Source organism: Balaenoptera physalus (assembly GCF_965194825.1).
Source record: "Balaenoptera physalus genome assembly, chromosome: 21".
In the NCBI taxonomy this organism is placed as follows: domain Eukaryota; kingdom Metazoa; phylum Chordata; class Mammalia; order Artiodactyla; family Balaenopteridae; genus Balaenoptera; species Balaenoptera physalus.
The window spans coordinates 16,841,922-16,865,314 of record NC_138902.1 but is presented as its reverse complement, the minus strand read 5'-3'; the positions used below and the strand labels follow the sequence as shown (position 1 = coordinate 16,865,314).

General features: G+C 41.7%; 1 protein-coding gene across 5 annotated transcripts in view; it reads left to right on the top strand.

The window, feature by feature from the left end:
• Nucleotides 1-23,393, top strand: part of UNC5D (unc-5 netrin receptor D) — a 590,870-nt gene that overhangs the window by 518,945 nt on the left and 48,532 nt on the right. For all 5 annotated transcript variants that reach the window (XM_082444614.1, XM_082444613.1, XM_082444611.1 and 2 more), the window contains one exon: nt 2,590-2,674. In XM_082444614.1, the coding sequence (XP_082300740.1) occupies nt 2,590-2,674 (85 nt within the window). The remainder of the gene's footprint in view (nt 1-2,589; nt 2,675-23,393) is intronic.

Genomic DNA, 23,393 nt, shown 5'->3' with positions numbered 1-23,393 from the left:
GTTACTGAGGTAATAAGCCATTAGTGCTTTTTTTTTTTTTTTTTAACCCCATATGATTTCACTTATTTGAGAGTTTAGAAAAGACAAACTAATCAACATGTCAGAAGGCAAATAAATGATCATTTGGGCTGGCGATCAAACTGACTTCTAAAGGGCGTGAGGGAACTTTCTGAGGCAGTGGAAATGTTCTGTATCTTGATCGCGATGGTGGTTACATGAGAGTATACATTTGCCCCAAAACTCATCAATTCGTATACCTAACATGGGTCCATTTTTAAGCATGTGAATTATACCTCAATCAAGGGGAAAAAAAGGAAAAGAAAAATGGGAAACGGGAACACAACAAAACTCTTATCTTGGGTTAATTGCCTAAGATGGCATTATTTCTTGATGATAACCTCCTATGCGTTTCTGTGTCTAAAGAATAGGGTCCAAATGTCTCTGCTGTCATCATAGTCTAAAAGAGAGGCAACAGAGAGAAACTGCGATGCCAAACTAAGAATACACAATGTCTGGTGTGTGTATTCAAGTTGACATCCACACACACTGAATACCCTGTATTACAACTTCTGCTCCCCAGCAGGGAAGGATGTAATGGAGACCCCTTCATTCGGCACCTACATGTAAGGAAGAATGGGCAATTAAGGGAGGAGCCAGATTGGAGGCCACTAAGTATGGCAATTACAGTTCTCCTACTGTTGACATGAGGGTCCAGAATATAAATGAACACCCTCGCTGAAAAGCTGTAAGCAAGATTTAAATGGGCCTCATTCTTAGTATTAGTGAAGGATACTGACGGTAACTAGCGTCTTACTGAATAATGTTCATAAATGTGAATCACAAGTAACTTGTTTTGCCCTGAGTCTTGCATTCTTGATTCTATAGCAGCTAACAGGCACATAGAAGGATATCGGCAAAGCCTGCCATCTCTAGGTTTAAATTACCATCAGCAACCTGAAAGCTTCCTGTGTGATCACATTAGCTCTAATGAAAGGAGAAAAGGTGAGTGCTGCTTTATTCAAAGAATGGGAGACTACCCTGAGATTTTATTTTGTAAAGATCTTACTGTGTCTCCATTTCTTTTTGTAAACAAGAAGGTACATTAGAGAGACTCTCTGCCTGCTCTAGACTCTTCCCTCTTGGCCAAACTGAAATATTTAGTTCACAGCATTCAGGAGGAAAGGGGAATTTTCAAATGCAGTGTGATGTGCCCCCCCCTTCCCTTCATTATATGATTTTACTGAAGTAAGGCTACTGAGTTTTTTTTTCAATTTGACCTTGAATGAATATGGTTAAGTCACCTTTTCTAGCTTCTCTTTGCAAATATGGGGCCAAAGAGTGGCTACACAACAACCTATAAGTTCCTAAGCTTATCCATGCTTTTTCCTTCTCCAGTTTTCTTGACAAAATGCACTACTCCATTGGTCACCTCCCTAAACTGACTTCAAGATGCACCATTTAGAAGACAATTACACACCAGGCTCTAGCAAAATGTTAGATGGCTCACCCATCATCCCAGATACCTTTGTAGGAAATGAATGGATAGAGACAGAGAAGTACCTTTTGAAATTTTAGAGTCGATTAACTGATAAACTCATATATTCTCAGATATGTTTGATAGTGCCAGGTCTCAGGACACCAAATCTTATAAGAGAATTTTTAAAATGCTAGGAAGACTACTTTTTTTTAACTTATTTTATTGAAGTATAAGGTGACTTACAATGTTGTGTTAACTTCTGCTGTACAGCAAAGTGATTCAGTTAAACCATAATGGAAAAGAATATAAATATGTATATCACAGGATACTGAATATAGTTCCCTGTGCTATACAGTAGGACCTTGTTGTTTATCCATTCCATATGTAATAATTTACATCTGCTAACCCCAAACTCCCAATCCATCCCTTCCCAACCCCAAGTCTGTTCTCTCTGTCTGTGAATCTCTTTCCTAGGTTCATTTGTGTTGTATTTTAGATTCCATATATAAGTTATAGCATATATTTGTGTTTGTCAGACTTACTTCCCTTAGTATGATAATCTCTAGGTCCACCCATGTTGCTGCAAATGGCGTTATTTCCTTTTTTATGGTTGAGTAATATTCCATTGTATATATGTACCACATCTTCTTTGTCCATTCCTCTGTCGATGGACATCTAGGTTGTTTCTATGTCTTGGCTATTGTAAATAGTGCTGCTGTGAACACTGGGGTGCATATATCTTTTCAAATTAGAGTTTTGTCCAGATATATGCCCAGGAATGGGATTGCTGGATCATATGGCAACTCTATTTTTAGTTTTCTGAGGAACCTCCATATTGTTTTCCACAATAGCTCCACCAATTTACATTAGGAGGACTTTAAATAAAAATCTAATTTGAGTACACAGTTGACTAATATGCAGTTCTTTATGTCACTTTAGGAAACAATGTCTTCTTCATTATCATTTTGGACTTTATAAACTTTGCCAGGACTGGAATTTCATAAAGTGCTGTGAGGTGGTCCCTCTTTGAGGGCAGCTGTAAGCTGTTCAACTGAGGTGCTTCAGGATAATTGGAGAATCTACAAATGATTTCTTGGCTTTTTCTGTTTCAGGGGTGAGTTTACTGATACCACATGGTGCCATCCCGGAGGAGAATTCTTGGGAGATTTACATGTCCATCAACCAAGGTGAACCCAGGTAAGAGACAGAGAAGGATGGTATATTAATGAGATCTTAAGTATGAAATGGAACTTCTGCAGAAAATCTGAAGTTATTAAGATAATGTGACATGGTGGTGTGTGGGTGAGACAGTGAGCTACTTGACTATATAGAGGGAAAAACTAGTAGCAAAACTGTTGGCTGTCCATTTTGTAGGCAGCTAACCCAAGTCACCAACATCTAGACAGCAGACACTGAAACAGTAAATCCATAGGCAAGGCATAATCAGGGTCTCTCCACAAACAGTGACTGCGTCACAGAGCCTTCCTCTCAAAAGAAGAAAATATCATCCCTGGAGGTACCCTTTGGTGCTACACATTATGAAAATGCAGAGAATAACTGACCTGTGACCTTTTAATATCAACAGAAGACCTGCCCTAAAGCCGAGAGACAATTTCTTAGGCAATTTTCCTTAAAGAAAAAAATAGTCTATACTTCAATAGCTTTCAGGTCTGACAAATTTCAGCAGCATTAAATTCAATTACATGAACAAATCTTGCCGCATACCCTTAATGAAAGCAGTTGGTTATTTTCCTAGTGCAACTATAATATTTGTAGAAATGTTGCCTGCCTCCACACAAGATAAACCAAACTCCTCTTGAGAAAGCAATTTCTCTTATAAACTGGGTCTGTATACCTCTGGCATTTTCAGTCATAACATCTTGGTTATTTTAGAATAGATTTTGTCATTGTTTGTTAGCAAAAAAAAAAAAAAAAAAACACACACACGAAGGAAAAACAGTGGAAGGAAAAACAGTCAGAGAAACAGATGGTTTGAACAGACTTTGATAGCTATCTCCATAAGAGGATTTGTTGGTAACCAGTGGTTTTAACTTTCTGCTCTACGGCAGTTGAGAAAAAATGGAAGAAAAGGCTCTGCTAGTTGGTTGCTGGGGAGACTTTCAGAGGATTTGCACATAAGCTGTGCTATGTCGGGCTCTTATGTTATTTCCCCAGTTCTTCAGTTCTGTAGACCTAGGTCCTTTACCTGTGCACCTGAAAACATGCCAGTGTTTAAATATCTCCACTTGGCAAAAAGGGCAAGAGGTTTTATTCAAAATCTCAACTAAGCAGCCCTAAAAATGGAGCTCTCTGGATGAGAGTCACCTCGTTTTTCTCTCTTTGGTGGATTTATTTAAGCAACTGTACCTGTTCAAAATTGAGGTCATGGTCAGTTATACATATGCTTTTAAATGCATCACCTTCAACAATCAAGTCTGAGGCAGAATCCAGTCAACCTTGCCTGAAAATCATGGCCTCCTGCAAACCCTCCTCCCCGCTGCATCCTGCTGCCTTAGTGGTTTAGTGGTAATGAGTCCACGGAGCCTGTGTTCAGCTCCTTCCTCTCAAACCCACCCCCAGGGTCTTTCACGTCATTACGCAAGAACCAGCCTAGGGCTCATCCACATTTTCAAAGGCATCTAATGCACAGCTCACCTCAATCCCCATGTCTTACTAGAACTTTCTTTTTAGGAGGTCAGAGCTAGAATGTGTCCAAAGGCATCAAACATACAGGGACTTAAATAAAATGGCTCAAAAATGAGGGAAATATTACTTGGGACATCCTGCAGTTGAAAAATAAGAAAGAGAAATACATAAAAAGTCACCAGAGCTCAAAGACTTTGAAAGACGGCTTTGGCCTCCTGGGGTCACCCCCTGCTAAGCTTTGTAAGTTCCATGTTAATCAGTTTGGTTTATCCATCTGTATCTGAGGTGCAGGTTCATTGCTGCTGTTCAGGAAGGTGGGTGGAAACAAGAAGAGTTCCTCCAAGACTTCAGATCTATGAAGTAAGCGTGTTCTTCTCTGTTTAACAGAGGATGAAATAAAATTGTAGAATGCACACATTTTTTTCCACGTTGCTGAAACCTTCCCAGATGTTCCTACTTCACACCACTAGACTACAGCCCACTTAGCTTCCTTGGCTAGTCTCACTCCTTTTTGAGGAGCTCCAAACTACATACTTCCAAAAACACTAAAAATAGTAAATGCCTTTTAGTTACTTTTTCTAAAGCTCAGGTACATTTTTTTTTTCCATCCTTGCCAGGAGGCTGCTTGCATCTGAGTCCTGCTTTTAGTCCTGTGATGAATCAGGGGAAGAAAACTGATATAGCTCTTCAGTGTCATCTTTTCTTTGTAAGGTCACTTGGAAACCCATTTTCATCTCATGCTGTCTGTCATTCTGAACTTGTGTCCAGATTAAGGCCCATTTCCTCAAAGTTCGTGGAGCTGGAACGGCACTGCTCTGGCTCTTTCACCTTTGCCTCTAGAGCCATCTCAGTTCCCTCCCTCTTGGGTCACAGGTGTGAGAACTGAGTTTTCTGAGTCTCCGTCACCTCCACACACACAGAATTACAGCGGGATTCTCTGAACACCATCTTTATGCTGTGTGGAAAGGCTGTTCCATTTTGCTGTTGATGATTTATTTCTGTTGCTCCTTTCTGAGTTACACCCCTGGTGTAGCAGGGTGATGATTTAGTGGAACCATAATGGATATCAAGGATCCGAGCTCTGTACCAGATTTCCAGGGGTATGGGTGTGTGGAGTTAGACTCAAAACAAGCCCCTGTATTCAAATAGTCTCAGATGGATATATTTAATATTCTGGTAAGTTTCAAGGGAGGTTGTTCATTGTTTGAATTGAATGTGCCCTGTCTCTCTTGGGACGTCCTACTTGCATACGTGGGAAGTCTGTAAGAGGACACTGTACTTTCCATTAAGTGGAATGATGTCACTTTCCTTCCTCAATGTCCCTGCTTTGTCTACACTCTCAGACTTGAACAACCATCCTAATGAATCTTTTCTAACCTCCTCCAGGAATCTGGACTTTTGGTTGGTTATAATGCTGAGGGAATTAACTCTGTTGACTTTTTGTACATAGATACACCTTAAATGGTTCGCTAGAAGGGGACTTCGCATCCTTGGGAAAGTAATTACTTACCTCTGTTTCAGTATAACTTGCAAAGGTGCTCTCACATGCTTAACTCGTTTAATCTCCCCCGTTATGTTCCAAAGAAGGGGGTTTTGTACCAATTTTTGAGATGAGAAAAAAAGATGTAAAAAGGGAAGGTTCCAAGAAGTGAGGCTGCTTTGCAAGGGCCTGTTACTTACCGGTGAGCTGGGATTTGACTTCAGGATATCTGACTCCAATTCCGGTGCTCACGGACTAAAGGATGCCACCTCTCCTTGACGTCGGAGACTTTAGGGAAACAGCTTTCTGACGTTGCTTTTCCAAGGTTCGGCCCCTGTAAAGAGGCATCCCCTGGAATCGCTCTGTAAGAGCACTGAGAATTAGGCAGGACCAGGAGGCAGGATGAAGCTGAGCATTTCTTAGACATCTACAGAGGTAACTGGCTGTCGTTACGTCATCATAGTTGAGAGAAAAAGGTCTGGAAACAGGTGTCACCTCAGTGCTGAAACTTAGTGGACATGATGTTAGGAGACATTTGAGTTCAGGGGCTAAGAGTGTACACTCAGGCATCTGAGCCCTGGGTTCAGACTTAAGACTCACTGGTTTTATTCATGTGACCTTAGGTAAGTTAATGAAGCTCCTTGACCCTGTGTCCTCATCTGAAAAACAATAGTAGGTACCTACCTCCTAGGGATGTTGTAGGAGTGCATGATCTACAGTGATACTACAATTTGAAAGATAAAATAAGAACACCTAATTGATACATTTATATTTGATAAAGTATTCTACCTCCAATATTTCCTTTAATCTTCTCATCCATCCTGCTGTGGTAAGTAATAATAATTACCCTAATTTTGTAGATTTGAAAATTAATTAAGACCAAAAAAAAAGTTAGTAGGTTTGCCTACGTGGTAGCAGGACTGGGTACCAAAACAAAAGTTTCTGACTAATAATGTATTTTTAGACTATGTCACACTCCCCACTTTAAGGAATAATTAAGTGTATTATTCTTGAGTCCAGTAAGACATGTTTGATGAGAGATGGGGCTTATGCCTAATAATGGAAATACACCGTGAAACATACAGAATGGGGCCCAGATTTGGCAAAGACAATAACTTTATACTTCAATGTGGAATTACACTGCAATAGAGGATTTCGCAGAAAACAATGGGAAAAATAGAGGAGGCCCTTAATCTATTCTAAGGATAGATTCACAGAGGCATAGTAGGGAAGGAAGGTGGCTAAAAGATCAGTAGAAATTCACCAGACAAAGAAAGGTATAAGGGTTATTAACTCAGTGATTTCCAGCTCCAGGATACATTTTCCAGTATTTGTAAGGTAGGAAGGGGGTATAGAACAGTAGGTAAATCCAGGCTTTTTTATTTTTAAGTGAGGTATATTTGACTTAAAATGTTAGTTTCAGGTGTACAGCAAAGTGATTCAGTTACACATATATTTTTTCAGATTCTTTTCCATTATAGGTTATTACAGGATACTGAATGCAGCTCCCTTTGCTATACAGTAAATCCTTGTCATTTATCTATTAATCCCTCCCCCTAGCTTTCCCCTTTGGTAACCGTAAGTTTGTTTTCTATGTCTGTGAGTCTGTTTCATAAATAAATCCATTATTTTAGATTCCACATATAAGTGATATAATATTTGTCTTTGACTTCACTCAGTACGATAATCTCTAGGTCCATGCATATTGCTACAAAATGGTAATATTTCATTCTTTTTTATAGCTGAGGAATATTCCATTGTGTATATGTACCACATCCCTCTTTATCCATCTGTCTATTGACGGACACTAGGTTGCTTCCATGTCTTGAATGTTGTAAATAGTGCTGCTATGAACATTGGGGTGTAGGTATCAAATCCAAGCATTTATTCTCTGCTTTGAAGTCACTCTGATGCCCGAATATTGCCTTAAGCAGCTTCCTTCCAACTCAACCCTTCTGTCTGTCTGTGGCTGGGCCTGGGGTAAAGTTTCAGGCACTGCTCCACTCACAAAATAGAGGATGCTTCGTGATGTCACAGAAGCTAGAGTAGCCTCACCGAAAGGCAATGGCATAAACTTGGAGCTGCCAGAAGTATTTGCTGGTGAGAGGCCCTTAGGATTCTCCTGGATCAAGTGTATTTAAGACGCTAAGTCAATGCCAAATGTGGCCGCCTTAAACCAGCATAGTGATCACTCTCAACAAGGCTGCCTCTTTTCCCAAACTTTAATTTGAAAGAATTTGGGTCTTTTCTTTCTAACATTTCTTCAGGAGCTTTGGGGGGATGTGGATTTTTCATCCTCTCTAAACAGGTTTTGGTAACTTTTATTAAACAAGGGTGTTTAATAGAACTGCCCTATGATCCAGCAATCCCACTCCTGGGCATATATCCAGAGAAAACCATACTTTGAAAAGATACATGCACCCCAGTGTTCATTGCAGCACTATTTACAACATCCAAGACATGGAAACAACCTAAGTGTCAGAGGAATGGATAAAGATGTCATACATACACAATGGAATATTACTCAGCCATAAAAGAGTGAAATAATGCCATTTGCAGCAACATGGATGGACCTAGAGATTATCATACCAAGTGAAGTTAAGTTAGAGAAAGACAAATACCTTATGATATCACTTATATGTGGAATCTAAAAAAAAAAGTACAAATGGACTTATCTACAAAAGAGAAACAGAGTCACAGATGTAGAAAACAAACTTATGGTCACCCAGAGGGGAAAGGGGGGGATAAATTGGGAGACTGGTATTGACATATACACACTACTATATATAAGATAGGTTAACTAATAAGAAACTACTGTATAGCACAGGGAACTCTTCTCAGTACTCTGTAATGACCTATATGGGAAAAGAGTCTTAAAAAGAGTGGATAGATGTATATGTATAACTGATTTCACTTTACTGTACACCTGAAACAGCACTGTAAATCAACTATACTCCAATAAAAAGAATTTTTTTAAATTAAGGTATTTAAACAAGAGGATTAAAAAATCAATTGTCTCCTTTCAGAGATTTCCCCCACATACACCCCAATAAGAAAATGATACGGATGTAGCACAATCATCCCACTACCCACTCCCACCTCTCGTTTTGTACCCCGCTTCCCACCCATGGGTGGTGAGTAGAGAAATGGACCAGAACATTACTATATGGAGCTTTCTTCTGAGAAGCAATAAAATGAAACCAAAGGCAAACATTCATTTCTTTTTCCAGTTACACTGTCATGTGGATATTCCTGACCAAATGCTTAGACTAGAGCTGGAAATGTAATCTTACTGAAGAATTTACAAAAGGACACATATTTGGAACTTGGGCTCAACCCAGATGGAATATTTCAACCACTGTTTTTCTACTGTGCTTTTATTTTCTCTCAAATGGTATGGTCTTCCCACTGGGTACATCTTGGGGTGAGGAGTGGGAAGGCAGACATGGTGGTGTTAGGAAACATTAACTTCTGGGGGGAGTGGTGCCTTGATGGTGCAATAGCTTTGATAGCAAAGCATGAAATAAGACCAAATACAAGACTAGGAAGACAGAAAAAGTAGGCCTGAAATGGAAGAGAGTAGACAATTTCTTCTCTAGTAACAGGTTCACCATTCAGCACCACACTGTAGCTACTTCTAGGGAATGGCCTCATGGGGCCTTTCCTCCATGGTTGCAAGAACGACACACACAAAATTATAAACACACACTTCCTCACCTACCATGCCTGATAGAGGATACAAGCACTCAGAAATGTCCTTAGGCTCTTTGGGAGGACCTCATTTCTAGAAGGCTAAAAAGAAAACAGATATGTATGGCCATTCTACTTGTAAAAATGGTTTTAATGAAATGAATCTGTTTCTAGTAAACTACGCTTTATGTCAAAGCAGACATTTGAGGCCATTCTAAAAGCACCCATCCCAGTAAAATATGGAAGTGAGTTCATATTTTATGAACTGAGTTCATATTTTATGAATCAGAGCCTCCAAGGGTTCTGATTTCACAGAAGCTAAGAAACCCCTGCCATCAGGCTACTGCAATTAGTGTAGTGGTCCCAGTCAAAACCTTACCTCTTGGGCTTCCCTGGTGGTGCAGTGGTTAAGAATCTGCCTGCCAATGCAGGGCACACGGGTTCGAGCCCTGGTCTGGGAAGATCCCACATGCCGCGGAGCAACTAGGCCCGTGAGCCACAACTACTGAGCCTGCGCATCTGGAGCCTGTGCTCTGCAACAAGAGAGGCCGCAATAGTGAGAGGCCCACGCACCGCGATGAAGAGTGGCCCCCGCTTGCCACAACTAGAGAAAGCCCTCGCACGGAAACAAAGACCCAACACAGCCATAAAAAAAAAAAAAAAAAAAAAGACTTTCTATTTCACTGTCTTTAAAAAAACAAACAAACAAAAAAACCTTACCTCTTGAGCATAAAATAAGAGCACCTGCCTTTGGCTCTACCCTGACACCAGGTGACGGATCAGGACATTACTGCAGGGAGGAAACCTGGCCAAAACCTCTGGGATGATTTGCATCTCTGTTTGCCTTCTCCAGCTTGGAGGACTTACCCACTAGGTTATGTCTCAAGCCATCCTACAGCAGCTCAGGCAAAAAACAACAACAAAAGAATACTACACCTTCTCACTGCAAGAGTTACGAGCTCAGTTCAGTCAGTGACAAGGGCCAAATGTACTCAGTACTGTGAACCAAGAAAAATAGGACCCCTTATATGTAAGGAGGTTACTCTGGTGGAGGTGTTGGTTGGAGGACAGATTGTGTATATGTAGGAAGATCATGTCTGGAAGATCTCTCTAATTTCAGAGATTTCGCCAGGGTAATGTCAAGTCTAATTTTCCCACCTCCCTGCGGAAGCTGCAGAGAAACATCATTTCATCAGAATGGGCACCACCACTCCCCCGCCCACCTACACATCATGCCTTATCCCTCCCTATTGATGTAAGAATTGCACATGAAGTGAGAAAAAGAGAAGTCACATTTTGGAGAAGTATGGGGATCAAAGATGGCTGTCCCTCTGCTCGCCAAAGCCAGGGAGAGTAACCCCAGGAGAACTACTCATAAAATTCAGGTCATCTGCAGGAAATGGATATCGATACCTGATTTTCTCATTGTTTATCAGTTTGTTGACTTGTTCAATGCTTCCAGGGAAGAGGGAAAAAATAAAAAGCTTTGAGAAGAGAGGGCATGCTGCCAAAGCCCAGGAGAGAGGGGCAAAGAGCTCTTGTGTAATTTCCAGTTCCCCACATTCCCAAGAGGTAGAGAAGATGAACCTAGGCCAGGAAGTGGGAGCCAGAGAGGTTAAGTGAGATGGAAAACAGGTTTGCCAGAGGCCACTTCAGTGCCAGGAAGAGGGGCTCAGAGAGTAGGTAAAGATGCTGCCAGCTGGGGGCTGGTTGGCAGGTGTACCTGAAACACACAAGGAACAACAGATGCTTAGGGGTAACTGCTTGCAATCCAGTCACCTGCACCCTCTGTCGGTGAGGCCTTTTGGAGTCATCACCTATTTATACTGAATTCATTAAGGATTATCTTAAGAAACTTAAGCCATCCAAGAAAAATACGCCACAGTTAAGTAGGAGATGGTGTATATTTTCCTTTTGTCTACAGAAATAAGCTCGTGGAAGAGGGAATGCATGAGGGAACAAGTTGTCTGCTTCAGACCCAGTAGCTAGAACCTTGTGTGTGTTCATGCAAATATGCATGAGTGTGTGGGCACAGGTGTGTCCGTGTGCATGGCTACTGGGAGTGGGAGTGGAATTTTGAATCAGATGTGAGATTAAAGTTTTTACATGAGCAAAAATCAGTCCAAAAAACAAACTATTTTAATAATTCAATGTTACTGAAAAGTTATGGAATCAAAATTAAATATCTTCAGGGTACCCTCCTACCATGGACAATTCCATGAAGCACAACTATTAGAGTGACTACTAGGAAAACTAGAACCACTTCATACCATAATAGATGAAACCCCAAAAGCAAACCCAGTTAAATGAATGATGATATTGCAGTGTGCTACATGTGGTGACAAAGATACCCAAATATTAACCAGGAGTGAAGGGTTGAACCCTGGGTAAAGGCTCAGGGAAAGTTTCAAGAGGAAGTGACAATTGACTTAAAAACTGAAAGAGAGTAAAGGGCATTCCAATCAAAGGGAACAGAATGTGCAAAGGCACAGAGGTATAAATAGCATCACATAGGGACATCCCTGGTGGTCCATAAGAATCTGCCTTCCAATGCAGGGGATGCGGGCTCAATCCCCTGGCCAGGGAACTAAGATCCCACGTGCCACAGGGCAACTAAGCCCGTGCGCCACAACTACAGACCCCACGCACTCTGGACCCTGCACACAACGACTAGAGAGAGACGTCCACGCACCGCAACAGAAGATCCCACATGCAGCAACTAACACCCAAGGCAGCCAGAAATAAATCAATTAAAAAATAAATAAGTAAAAAAATAAATAAATAGCATCACATATTTTGTAACTAAGCAAACCAGAACAAAATATGAAAGGAAGAGTGATGAGGAATGCAGCTGAAAAAATAAAGATTTGACCATGTAGAGTGTTGTTTGCTGCCTAGGGGAAACTGAAATGTACTTGATGGGTAGGGATTGCTGAGGCTGAAGATTCGGGAGACCCGGTCATATTTACACTTGAGATGTATTATCTTCTGCTTCATCTCCACTGCCACTGGCCACGTTCAAGTCTTCATCATACTAGTATCCTTCTGAGAACAGTGAAAAGATGCCTCATTTTGCCTAGTACAGATATTAATAGCCCTCCTTTTCACACTCAAAAGTATCTCAATTTGGGCAGTAAATTATATTCACTCTACTTCTGAGTGTCCTTGTCTCTAGTTGCGAACGTTTTAAATCCTTTCTCTAATCCCCACGTTGCTGTCAATGGGGATTTTTTTTTTTTTTTAAGTGAAACAAGTAAAGTGTTTATTAGAAGGAAAAAGAGGACAGCACGTGTGGATAGACACGTGGGCGGACTCAGAGAGAGAGAGAGTCGCACCCTCGTGGCAGTTGAATCACTTTTATGGGGCATTTCTTCTTGATTTCCTTTGACCAATCATCTTGCTTTGCCGGGTTGTGAGTCCGTATTCGGTTTATCTCAGGGTCCTCCCCTGTATGCGTCCGCATCTCTTGGCCAAGATGGATTCTAGTGAAGAGGCCTATGGGTAGTTTTCATCACTTACTATGAGGTGGCACCCCTCCCTTTTTTGACCTCCAGGGAACCTTTCTGCGCATGTGTAGTTGGGGAGGTCTCCTTGACTTCAAGAATAAGGAATATGTGGTCTTTTATCTTCTACCTGGGCAGGGCCCAGCCTCCCCCATCATCCTGCTTTTATGGAGTTTCTGCTATTATGGAGTTTCTGTCCACAAGGGAAAAACTGTTCAGCCTGGGATCCATCTATCTCCTGCCCCAAATCCTCCCTGAGAGACACGAACCCCAAGAAATCTTTATTGGGAGGAGGAAGGATAAAGGTCTGTCTTCTGTAGCTTCTTCAGGTTGCCAGGGGGCTTGTAGACCCTACCTAGTTGGGGGTCACGGAGCTCTCACCCAATGGGGAGCTTTGAGAGATAGACTTGGGGAGAAACTTGGCCAGGTCCGCTGGTGTGCGCATGCGTGTGTTAATGTGGGGTGAGAGAGATGAAGGACTTGGAGATAATTCCCAGAATTCTGGCTTGGGAACTGATGATTAATTAGTAGAGAGAGACTTGCCAGCTGAAGTCACCTGAGAGTTTGTGATAACAGCTGCTCTGGGAGCAGCTCTGGATTTCTTTCCAGGGAATAAACACAGCTCTTTGACTTAACAAGAAAAGGGATAGGAAGAAAATTGATTAAAGAATAAATAAATAAAAGACGAAAATAATATGCAATATATTCAAGAAAACAGACAACTGCTGAATTGAAATCCCACATTTGGCCAGAGCATGTGACGACAATGCTACTTACAGCAAAATGTCCCAATATTGGGCATGGACCATGTTTGTATGCCTCATGCACAGTGGGATCTTCTGCCTTCCTTTTGTTTTCTTTGCCTTCCTAGCTAGGTAAGACTCTGCCAATCCTGAAGTAAACTAATGGCATACATAACTTGTCAGGAAAGTAGTACAGACTTAGTCATTGACACTGCATGAGAAATAAAGAATTATCAGAAATGAGATGGTATAGCAGAGTAAGGACAACACAGGGATCCAGAAGGCTTGAGTTCCAATCCCCTTTGCCACCTCCAGCCTGGGTGACTTTGAGCTAGTCATTTCCTTTCTCCAAGCCTCAATTTTATCATCTATAAATTTTGTGTATTATTAACTGCATTCCAGGATTTGAGTGAGGACAGTAAAGTGACTTTAAATATGAGAAGTCCTGTGCAAACTACATGCTACATTTTGATATTATTTTGTCTATCTTTTTTTAATTACAAAGATACAAAATCCATGGAATTTGCTTGAGCTCTGACTCAATGATACTGAGTCATTCCCATTTAACTACTAACACATGCCTAGACTCAGCAGAAAGTTTAATTCAGTGATAGCAAACATAATAAGTGTTCACTCTAAAATCAAGAGCTTTGTCTTGCAGACTTAAACATACGACATGACACCATAAAACTCCTAGAAGAGAGTGTAGGAAAACATTCTCTGACATAAATCATACCAGTGTTTTCTTAGGTCAGTCTCCCAAAGCAATAGATATGAAAACAAAAATAAACAAATGGTACCTAATCAAACTTACAAGCTTTTGCACAGCAAAGGAAAGCATAAAAAATTTTTTTAAATTAAAAACAAAAACGAAAAGACAACCTGTGGAATGTGAGAAAATATTTGCAAATGATGCGACTGACAAGGGCTTAATCTCCAAAATATACAAATAGCTCATACAACTCAACAACAACAAAAAAACCCAATTGAAAAATGTCCTTAATAGACATTTCTCCAAAGACAACATACAGATGGCCAGTAGGCACATGAAAAGATGCTCAACATCACAATTATTCAAGAAATGCAAATCAAAACTACAGTGAGGTACCACCTCACACCAGTCAGAATGGCCATCATTAAAAAGTCTACATATAACAAATGCTAGAGAGGGTGTGGAGAAAAGGGAACCCTCCTACACTGTTGGTGGGAGAGTAAGTTGGTGCAGTCACTATGGAAAACAGTATGGAGGTTCCTCAGAAAACTAAAAATAGAGTTACCATATGACCCAGCAATCCCACTCCTAGGCATATACCTAGACAAAACTATAATTCGAAAAGATACATGCACTCTAATGTCCACAGCAGCACTATTTACAATAGCCAAGACATAGAAACAACCTAAATGTCTATTGACAGATATAAAGATGTGGTACATATATACAATGGAATACTCCTCAGCCATAAAAAAAAGAATGAAATAATGCCATTTGCAGCAGCATGGATGCAACTAGAGATGATCATACTAAGTGAAGTAAGTCAGAAAGACAAATACCATATGATATCACGTATATGTGGAATCTAAAATATGGCACAAATGAACCTATCTACAAAACAAACAGACTCACAGACATAGAGAACAGACTTGTGGTTGTCAAGGGGGAGAGGGGGAGGGAGAGGGACGGACTGGGAGTCTGGGGTTAGTAATGCAAACTATTACATTTAGAATGGATAAACAACAAGGTCCTACTCTATAGCCCAGGGAACTATATCCAATCTCCTGGGATAAACCATAATGGAAAAGAATATTAAAAAAATGAATGTATATATGAGTATAAGTGAGTCACTTTGCTGTACAGCAGAAATTAGCACAACATTGTAAATCAACTATACTTCAATAAAAAATTAAATTAAAAGTAAAATCAAGAGCCTTGTGATGATACAAAGGACATCCTGCATCAATTCCTTTGTCTACTTCTGTTTCTCGTAACATTCTGGCCTATGATTGGTACTTTAGAGGTATATCCTATGGGTCCAAACAGTGGACTCTGGGCGGGCTGGTATTTAGATTAAGAGATCAATGACCAGTCAAGCTGGGGTGGGTGCTTATGCCACCTTAAACAGGCTTTGTCCCTCTCCACTTTGCCAGGCTTTCCGTGCTAGATAGTGATGGATATAAATGAACGAATTATCCCTGTCACTGTTTCTGTTTAGTGGTCAGTCATGGATTTGAATTTGGTTTGTTGCTTTGAGTTTTAGAAATCTTTATTGGAAGAATCAAATTAATGGTGTCTAGCTATCCCTTTGAGGAGATTTGGCATTAATTAACTCTGTAACAGGCATAGGGGACCACTGAGGAGGAGAGAGGCTCTGAAGTAACAAACAAAGGTACTACTTGTGCTAGTGAGGGGGAGTACATTGCTGCCATTTGGGAAACACATTAATTCTTTCAGACTGCCAGTGTCATGCAGTGTAATAAAAGGGGCAATTTATCAAATGGTACCTTAATGGCCTAGAAGGGTTAATGCAACTTTAGCTGAAGATTGTGCTCTTTTCCGCAGTAAAATCACAATGGTTTCTTCACAAAGTCATTTAGGTTAGAATGTAATGCCATTAGCCCCCAGAATGAGGAGGGGAAGAGAAAAGTAGTGAAAGAGGGAAAAGAAAAGCGGGCGGTGGGTTGGGGGGGGGAGATTCTCACATTGTCATTTTATGATCTGCTCTTTTTGGAAAGGAGAATTTCCTCATATCAAGGCCTTTACCCATCCTTCTACCTCACACCCCCTTGGTCCACAAACAAACACGCATAAATAGAAATTGCCGTCATTCTAATAAAAGTGCTTCTGAAGCCCATGTGAGCTCACAATGCGAAGCGATTAGAGTGGTCCAGAGGAGTCTTTAATTAAAGATGCCATTGACAAGATAACAATGGTTTGTGAACATGGCTAATAGGTCTGAATGGAAGGGGCACCTTAATTCAATAAGAGGAAAGTCATTGGTTCGTGAGTTTGATTGCACATTGTAAAGGAATAGCACATACTATAATTATTTTTATTTTGTATGTGCCATCTCTTTTATTGCCCATGCTGGAAGTAGAAATAACCTGTCCTATTAAGATATTTAAAATATATCATCCTTTCCACTTCACTTAGTTGTAGCCTAATAAAAATGCCGAGAGAAGATGCCAGCCCACACTGAGGCTGCCCTCCTTGCTTACTAAAACACGCCCTTTGAAAACCTGGATAATCAACCGCCTCACTCCCTTGGTTACAGTCTTTAACAACTTCCCAGGACCCCATAAAGTTATATGCAGATGTGGAGCTTTACTCTGCAGAGAAACTTGTGCAGCTGAAGTGTGAAGATAACCCAAAAGTCAACCGACACCCCCAAGATTGTGTGGTGTCTGGGAGACGGCTGTGGGTCAGGAGGCAGCGACAGAGGGGTCTTTAGGTCCTAACTTTAAAGTGAACAAGCCATGAAAGTCCCGGTGGTAGAAGAGTGGTAGACAGAAGAATGGCGCCCCAAGGATGTCCACATCCTAATCCCCGGAACCTTACGTGGCAGTAGGGACTTTGCAGATGTGATGAAGGTTAAGGACCTTGAGAAGGAGAGATTATCCTGGATTATGCAGGTGAGCCCACAGAAGGATCCTTATAAGAGGAAGGCGGGAACACCAGACTCACATAAGGAGACTGATGTCATACCGCTCACAGATGGAAGAAGGGGTTTCCAACCAAGGAATGCAGGCAGCCTCTAGAAGCTGGAAGAGGCAGGGTAATGGATCCTTTCCTAGAACCTCCAGAAAGAACACAGCCCCTCTGACACCTTCATTTTAGCTCTATGGGACTTCTACCTACAGTACTGTAACATTATGAATTTGGGTTGTTTTCATCCAGTAAGTCTATGGAACAGCAATAATAGGAAACCAACACAGGCCTCTGTGACCACTCTATGCCTCTCAAAGCCCTATTTTCCTAAGGCTTTCTCCAGGGTCTATGAAAACAATCTTAGCAACTCTCATGCCAACATTACACACCTTCGAAGTTCCAGGTTTGGAGACCATGTCCCAGGGAACATCTGTCTCTCCCACTGCCTGTTCCCCCCCTGCCCCCCACCACACACACCCCAGGACCACCACAGGACAGGAGATTCTAATCCCAGCTCTGTCACAAGTGGGTGTGACTTCGGCCATGTCCCTCCACCCCGTAGCACGCCCTTCTGTTTCCTCATCTGAATGGTGATGGTGTTGGCCTGATTACTCTTAGGTCCTTTCCCAGCCCCGAAATGAAATGATTCTATGACATAGGACTCAGGTTCCTCCAGGGAAGGCTGTTTGGCTCATTCAAAATGCCAATGAGTAAACCACTTAGCAGATAATAAAAACTGTCAGAGCAGCATGCTGCCTAGATCTGCTCTTCTCCCCTCCCCTTCTTTCACTTTAAAGCACTCTCCCTGAGCCATCATTATTCCACTTCTCATAGTAAACAAAGCTAAAACGCCAACACTGCATGAAAGATGAGGTTTAAGTTGTGTCTAGGAACTGGTGATTTACACAGGATTTGCGATTCCTTTAGTATATTAATTGGTAAACACCCTATGAATGTGTGTGTAAACTAAAGCCGTTGAACATAGGCAAACAGTTTAATCTCTCAGTGTGGTGTCTCTCAAACTTCAGCAAAGTCAAATCCTCATTCCATCCCGTATGTAATTGCCCTCCCACTCCAAGCCCCTTGTGCCAACTCCCTTCCCGTGATCCTACTGCAGATAATACCAAGTGGGTGACACAGATCTTTAAACCCTTTAATAGCAGAGATGTATGCTTCCATCCTCAGTTAACTGGGCTTGTTGCTTATTGTAATCCACTCTTCTAATTGGCTCCTCTCCCGCCCCAACTAATGGCATAGAATGGCTTGAAGAGCTGTAACGTTATTTCCAGTTACTGCTAATCAACCACCCAACCTGAGAGCCTTCCATATTAACACACGTGCTACTTAGAGAAAGAGGATGTAGGAACAGTCCCCATGCATTTGCATTTTCTACTATAGTAGCATCATCCAAAGCCATAATCGTGAGCATTTCAACTTGACCGGCATCTGAATTCCATTTCAGAAGCCTACCCGATGTATATCTGACAGACCACCGAGCCCCCGCTGCGTGAGGCTTTGCTTCGGATATTTTCCCAAGAACCACACAGCTTTTCTCAAACGTTAGCGCCAGGGCTAACTTGCAAGCAAGGAACGCAAGTGAAAAGCATGAGTTCCCAGCTCCTACCTCAGAAATACTGAATCCAAATCGTCATGGGTGGTATCCAGGAATATAATTTTAAACAAGCTACCCAAGGAGTTTGAAACCACGTTACAGTTTTAGGGCCACTTAAAAGACTGAAAGAGGAATCAATTGTGATAAAGAGATTTTGCTCAACGTCTCTCTTTTCTCCTGTTCTGCTCCTGATGCCCTATTCTCCCTTTCCAGAAGTCTATTTTCTTAAATCATACATAGCAGTTACTAGAGTTAAATCCCCCAGGAAACCTAGCCATGCTATTGGGATGGACGGATGAGCCACGCTGGCTTTCTAAAGGGCCCATATCTCCGAGAGATTCTGTGATTATCGTTTCCTGGGACTGATCTCAAAGATCTGGTCAGAGCTGCAGAGTGAGACAGGTATCTGACTCGCGTAAAACGAGAAATCATAAACCGCAAACGGATTTTTATCCACAGCAATGTTAGCACTCTAGGTCGGTGTACGAGGGTTTCAATGAAAAGAGAATAATAATAGTAAAACCATGTGTCATCTCAGGTCCAAAACTGTAGGAGGCTGGAGCCAGCTTGCTTTCAGAGCTCTAATTTTAAAACTAAGTACAGCTTCCATCCATCGGCCTTTTATGTCTATTCCATTAAAATATGCTTTAATTATGGATCGACCCAGGGTCTGGCATAGTAAAACTATCATTACTCTCCTGCCCACGTTCCTGAGTGATGCTCTGGGTAAAGGTGATCAAACCTACATTCATCTATAATACGGACCACAAGGAGGAAAGGAGGGAACGATAATTACCAAGCACAGCATGGCAGACGGCAACAACAGTGAAAATCTCGTCTTTAAGTATGGAGCTGATCGTTTTGCTTGAAGAGAGTGACGTGCTACAAGCCTAGAGTCAGGTCAAGAGATATCGAGAGCAAAAGCAAAATGTGCCCGGACGCATCTCCAGACCTGCCGTGGTTAGCACTTGCCACCTTGGAGCTGACCTTCACCATGACCTTCTGTTGTGACCTTGGTGTGCAGATGGGCGCTGCAGAACGTGAGTCACGATGTGCCAAGGTTTGGACCATGACCTCACCACCACCAAGTGCAGAACGTTCATCACCTCCACCACACATTGTGTGCAGCCGTCAGCGACCCTGCTGACTTCACTGTAAGAGTTCCGGACAGATTCTCCCTGGGCCTCTCTTCATTCATTCATTCATATTTTTTTGTTTGTTTGTTTTGACGGAATTTCAAACTTAAGGAAAAGTGGCAAGAATAGTACAGGTGACTCTTGAACAACATGGGTTCGAACTGCGTGGGTTCACTTTTTAATAGTAAACACTGCTATCTGTGCTTGGTTGGCTCCATGCCTGTGGAACCACGGATACGGTTTTCGACTGCACAGAACGTTGGCGCCCCTAAACTCCCGTGTGGTTCAAGGGTCAACTGTATAAAGAGTTCCCAGTTCTCCCACACCCAGATTCACAAATGTCAACGTTTTACTACATTTACTGTGTTCTACTCTTTCTCCGCATGTGCATGGAGAGAGACATGCACATATGGAGAGAGGAATTAATACACATCCACATATATTTTTTTAACCATTGTGAACAAGACGTCCCTCTTCCCCCAGATGCTTCAGTGTGTATATTCTAAACACAGTCTTACATAATCACAGCACAATTATCAAAATCAGGAAATTAACATTGATACAATACTATTATCTACTCTGCAGACTTGGTTCCTATATCACCTCTTATCTGAATAGTGTCCTTTATGGCAAATGAAAATCCAGTTCCATTCACTTCGTTTTGTTGTCACATGCCTTTGGTCTCCTTTGATCTGGAGTAGTTCCTGAGTCTGTCTCTGGTTCATGATATTGACTACTTTTAAGAGTGCACATCAGCTATTTTGCAGAAATGTCCCTCAATTTGGGCTGGTAGTTGTCTGATAATTCTCATGATTAGATTCAGGTTATGTATTATTGGCAGGAATGTTACGGAAGCGATGCTGAGTTCTTTTCACTTTTTCTTATCGGGAAGTATGTTCTGAAAATTCATCCCATTACTGGCAAGATTAACTTTGATAACTTGGGTTAGGTGGTGTCTGCCAAGGTTCTCAAGTATAAAGTCATGTTTACCCTTTGTAATTATTAAGTACCTTGTGGGAAGATACTTTGAAACCACGTAAATAGTTCCTTTTTGTTCTTAAAAATTTCACCAATTATATTAGCATCCCGTTCATAATTCTTAACTGAGTCAGTTATTAATATGATTGGTTGTCAAATGATGACTTCCTACATTTATTAGTTGGCTTCCTATTGTATGGAAGAGTTTTCCCTTCCCACTCATCCATTCATTTATATCTGTATCTTTCGTGGGTTCTTATGTTATTCAGTGGCTTATCATCATTTACTACCATTATTCAGTTTGATGCTCAAGATGTTCCAGATTTGATCAGTGGAAACCACTGGCTCCTAAGCTTGCTTCAACAAATATTTGTGAGTGCTTGCGGCCTATATGAGGCACTGGGGCGCGGGATATGGGTACAACAATGACCAAAACACACACCAAAAAAAAATCCCTGGCCTCATAGAGCTTACATTTCAGTCTGTGGAAGAGAAAAATAAACAAATGGTATAGTGCATTGGAGGGCAATGAGTGTGAAGTCAAAGAAAAACAAAGATCAGCTTTTGATGTAGGAATGTTGCAGTTCCACGGCTCAGGCATAACTGGGGAACGCCTTGTTAGTAGGTGTCATTGCAGCAAAGGTCTGAAGGGCACGAGGGAGATAATCATGGGGATGTCTGGAGGAAAATTCCAGAGCAGCAGAAACAAATGCAGTTTCTCGAGGGGGAACAAGCTGGCATTTTTAGTGGGATTCCTCAACTCAGTATCATGAGTTGAGGACAGACCATGGAAGGGAAGCATGAAAGCCCTGCCAAGGTGCCTTCATTTCTTAGAGTGCACATCCCTAAGGCATTGGGGATTCTCTTAAAGCACGTACTGAGATAAGAACCATCTATTGAATAAAGTAGCCATCTCAAAAACACAGTTGCTATAGAAATAAGACTCATAAAAAGGTAGGAGAGGTGGGAGGTTCAGAGTTGAGAAGCAGAACTTTTATGCATGGAGCACATACTAGGCGCTTTTTAGGCTCTACTTCTTTTAACTCTAGAACAATCTTAGAGTAGGTATTATGTTGCATGGGAGGCAAGTGAGGCTCCGAAAGGCTTTCCCTTCTGCCACCATGTCTGGTTTTCATGCCACAGAAAAGGTCACACGAGGGGTGTAATATCAGGGATGATGCCACAAAGTGAGGACACAAGAATGTTCTTTTCATCCACCTTCTATGTTATCTGCGGCTCCTCTTAGTTTCCCCTGCTGGTAACTAAACAGGGTTAGTCACGTGGGGCTTTCTGTCTTGCCAGATTCCCAGGCAAGACGCTCCCAGGCCCTTTACCAGCACCCTTTCCTGCCATGAATATTTATTTTGCGGTTGGGGGCATCAAAGCTGCAAAGCTGGCAGAATTTTCTCCAGAATTCTCAGCTGCACTGCGAGAGCAGAAATTTGAATTCACAACCATGTTTCCATAGAGTTACTCAACAAGCCACCTGCTTACACAGACCTGGCTCTTAAATTATTGATCTTTTTGTATCCGTAAGCATTCGTAAACATGCACCGCATATATATGGAGAAAAAGGCAGGGGGGTGGGGGACACAATGAAAAAATTAAATAGCAAAAGTCTCACGCCACCAGACTTTTCATACAGGAGGGTGTGTGATGCACTGACGTCGTTCATATCACGGTCCTGAAATCGCTGCTGTTATTAGTTCCCAGTTATTATTAGCTCACAGCTATTTTAGAAAAATGTGTTGCCTTTTTTCTTTTTTTAACACCTAGCAAGAGCGCGAATACTTCCTTGGCATATACTGTATAATGTGGGCAAACTTAAATGCCATCCGTGCTTTCCTCACAAATCTTTGGTTTTGCCCAATTAAAGCCTTCTCTCCTCTGCTGTCTTGTCCCTAGATGTCCTAGGTCTGTATTCATGGCTACACTTGCACTACATCTTTTCCTCCATCTGTACTTGGGATGTCACGAGAGCCAGCAGTTTGACCAGCAGTCTCCTAGTGCTAACAGAGAAACAAAGTGCATCTGTTCACAGGGATCAGGAGCCTGGAAGTCAGAAATGTGTGGTGATTTGGCTGCCATCTCTTTGATTGACTTCTCTGTGACCTTATGTTGTTACCACCTGCCCACACAGGCGTGTGGAGAGCTTTAATTAGTATCTGTAAATCTCCCTGATTGCCACAGATAGAAGGTGGCAGAAAAGGGCAAATTATTATTAATTGTCGGGGAAAAAAATGGAGAGATCAAGTTTTGTTCCTTCACCAAAGAGATACCTACATGCACGGACACCCTTTTCACAGTAGGAGGATTAGATGTGTCTTAATTTACTTCCTTTGCACTTCCGGAAATGCCCAATGGCTGCCTAATGCAAGGGCCCACCCCAGTCCCCACCTACGTTTCTCCGGGCACCATCTCTGACTCCTCATGCTGCTTACATTATTACCGAAAGGAGCCCTGCTGTTCACAATGAGTGTGAGAG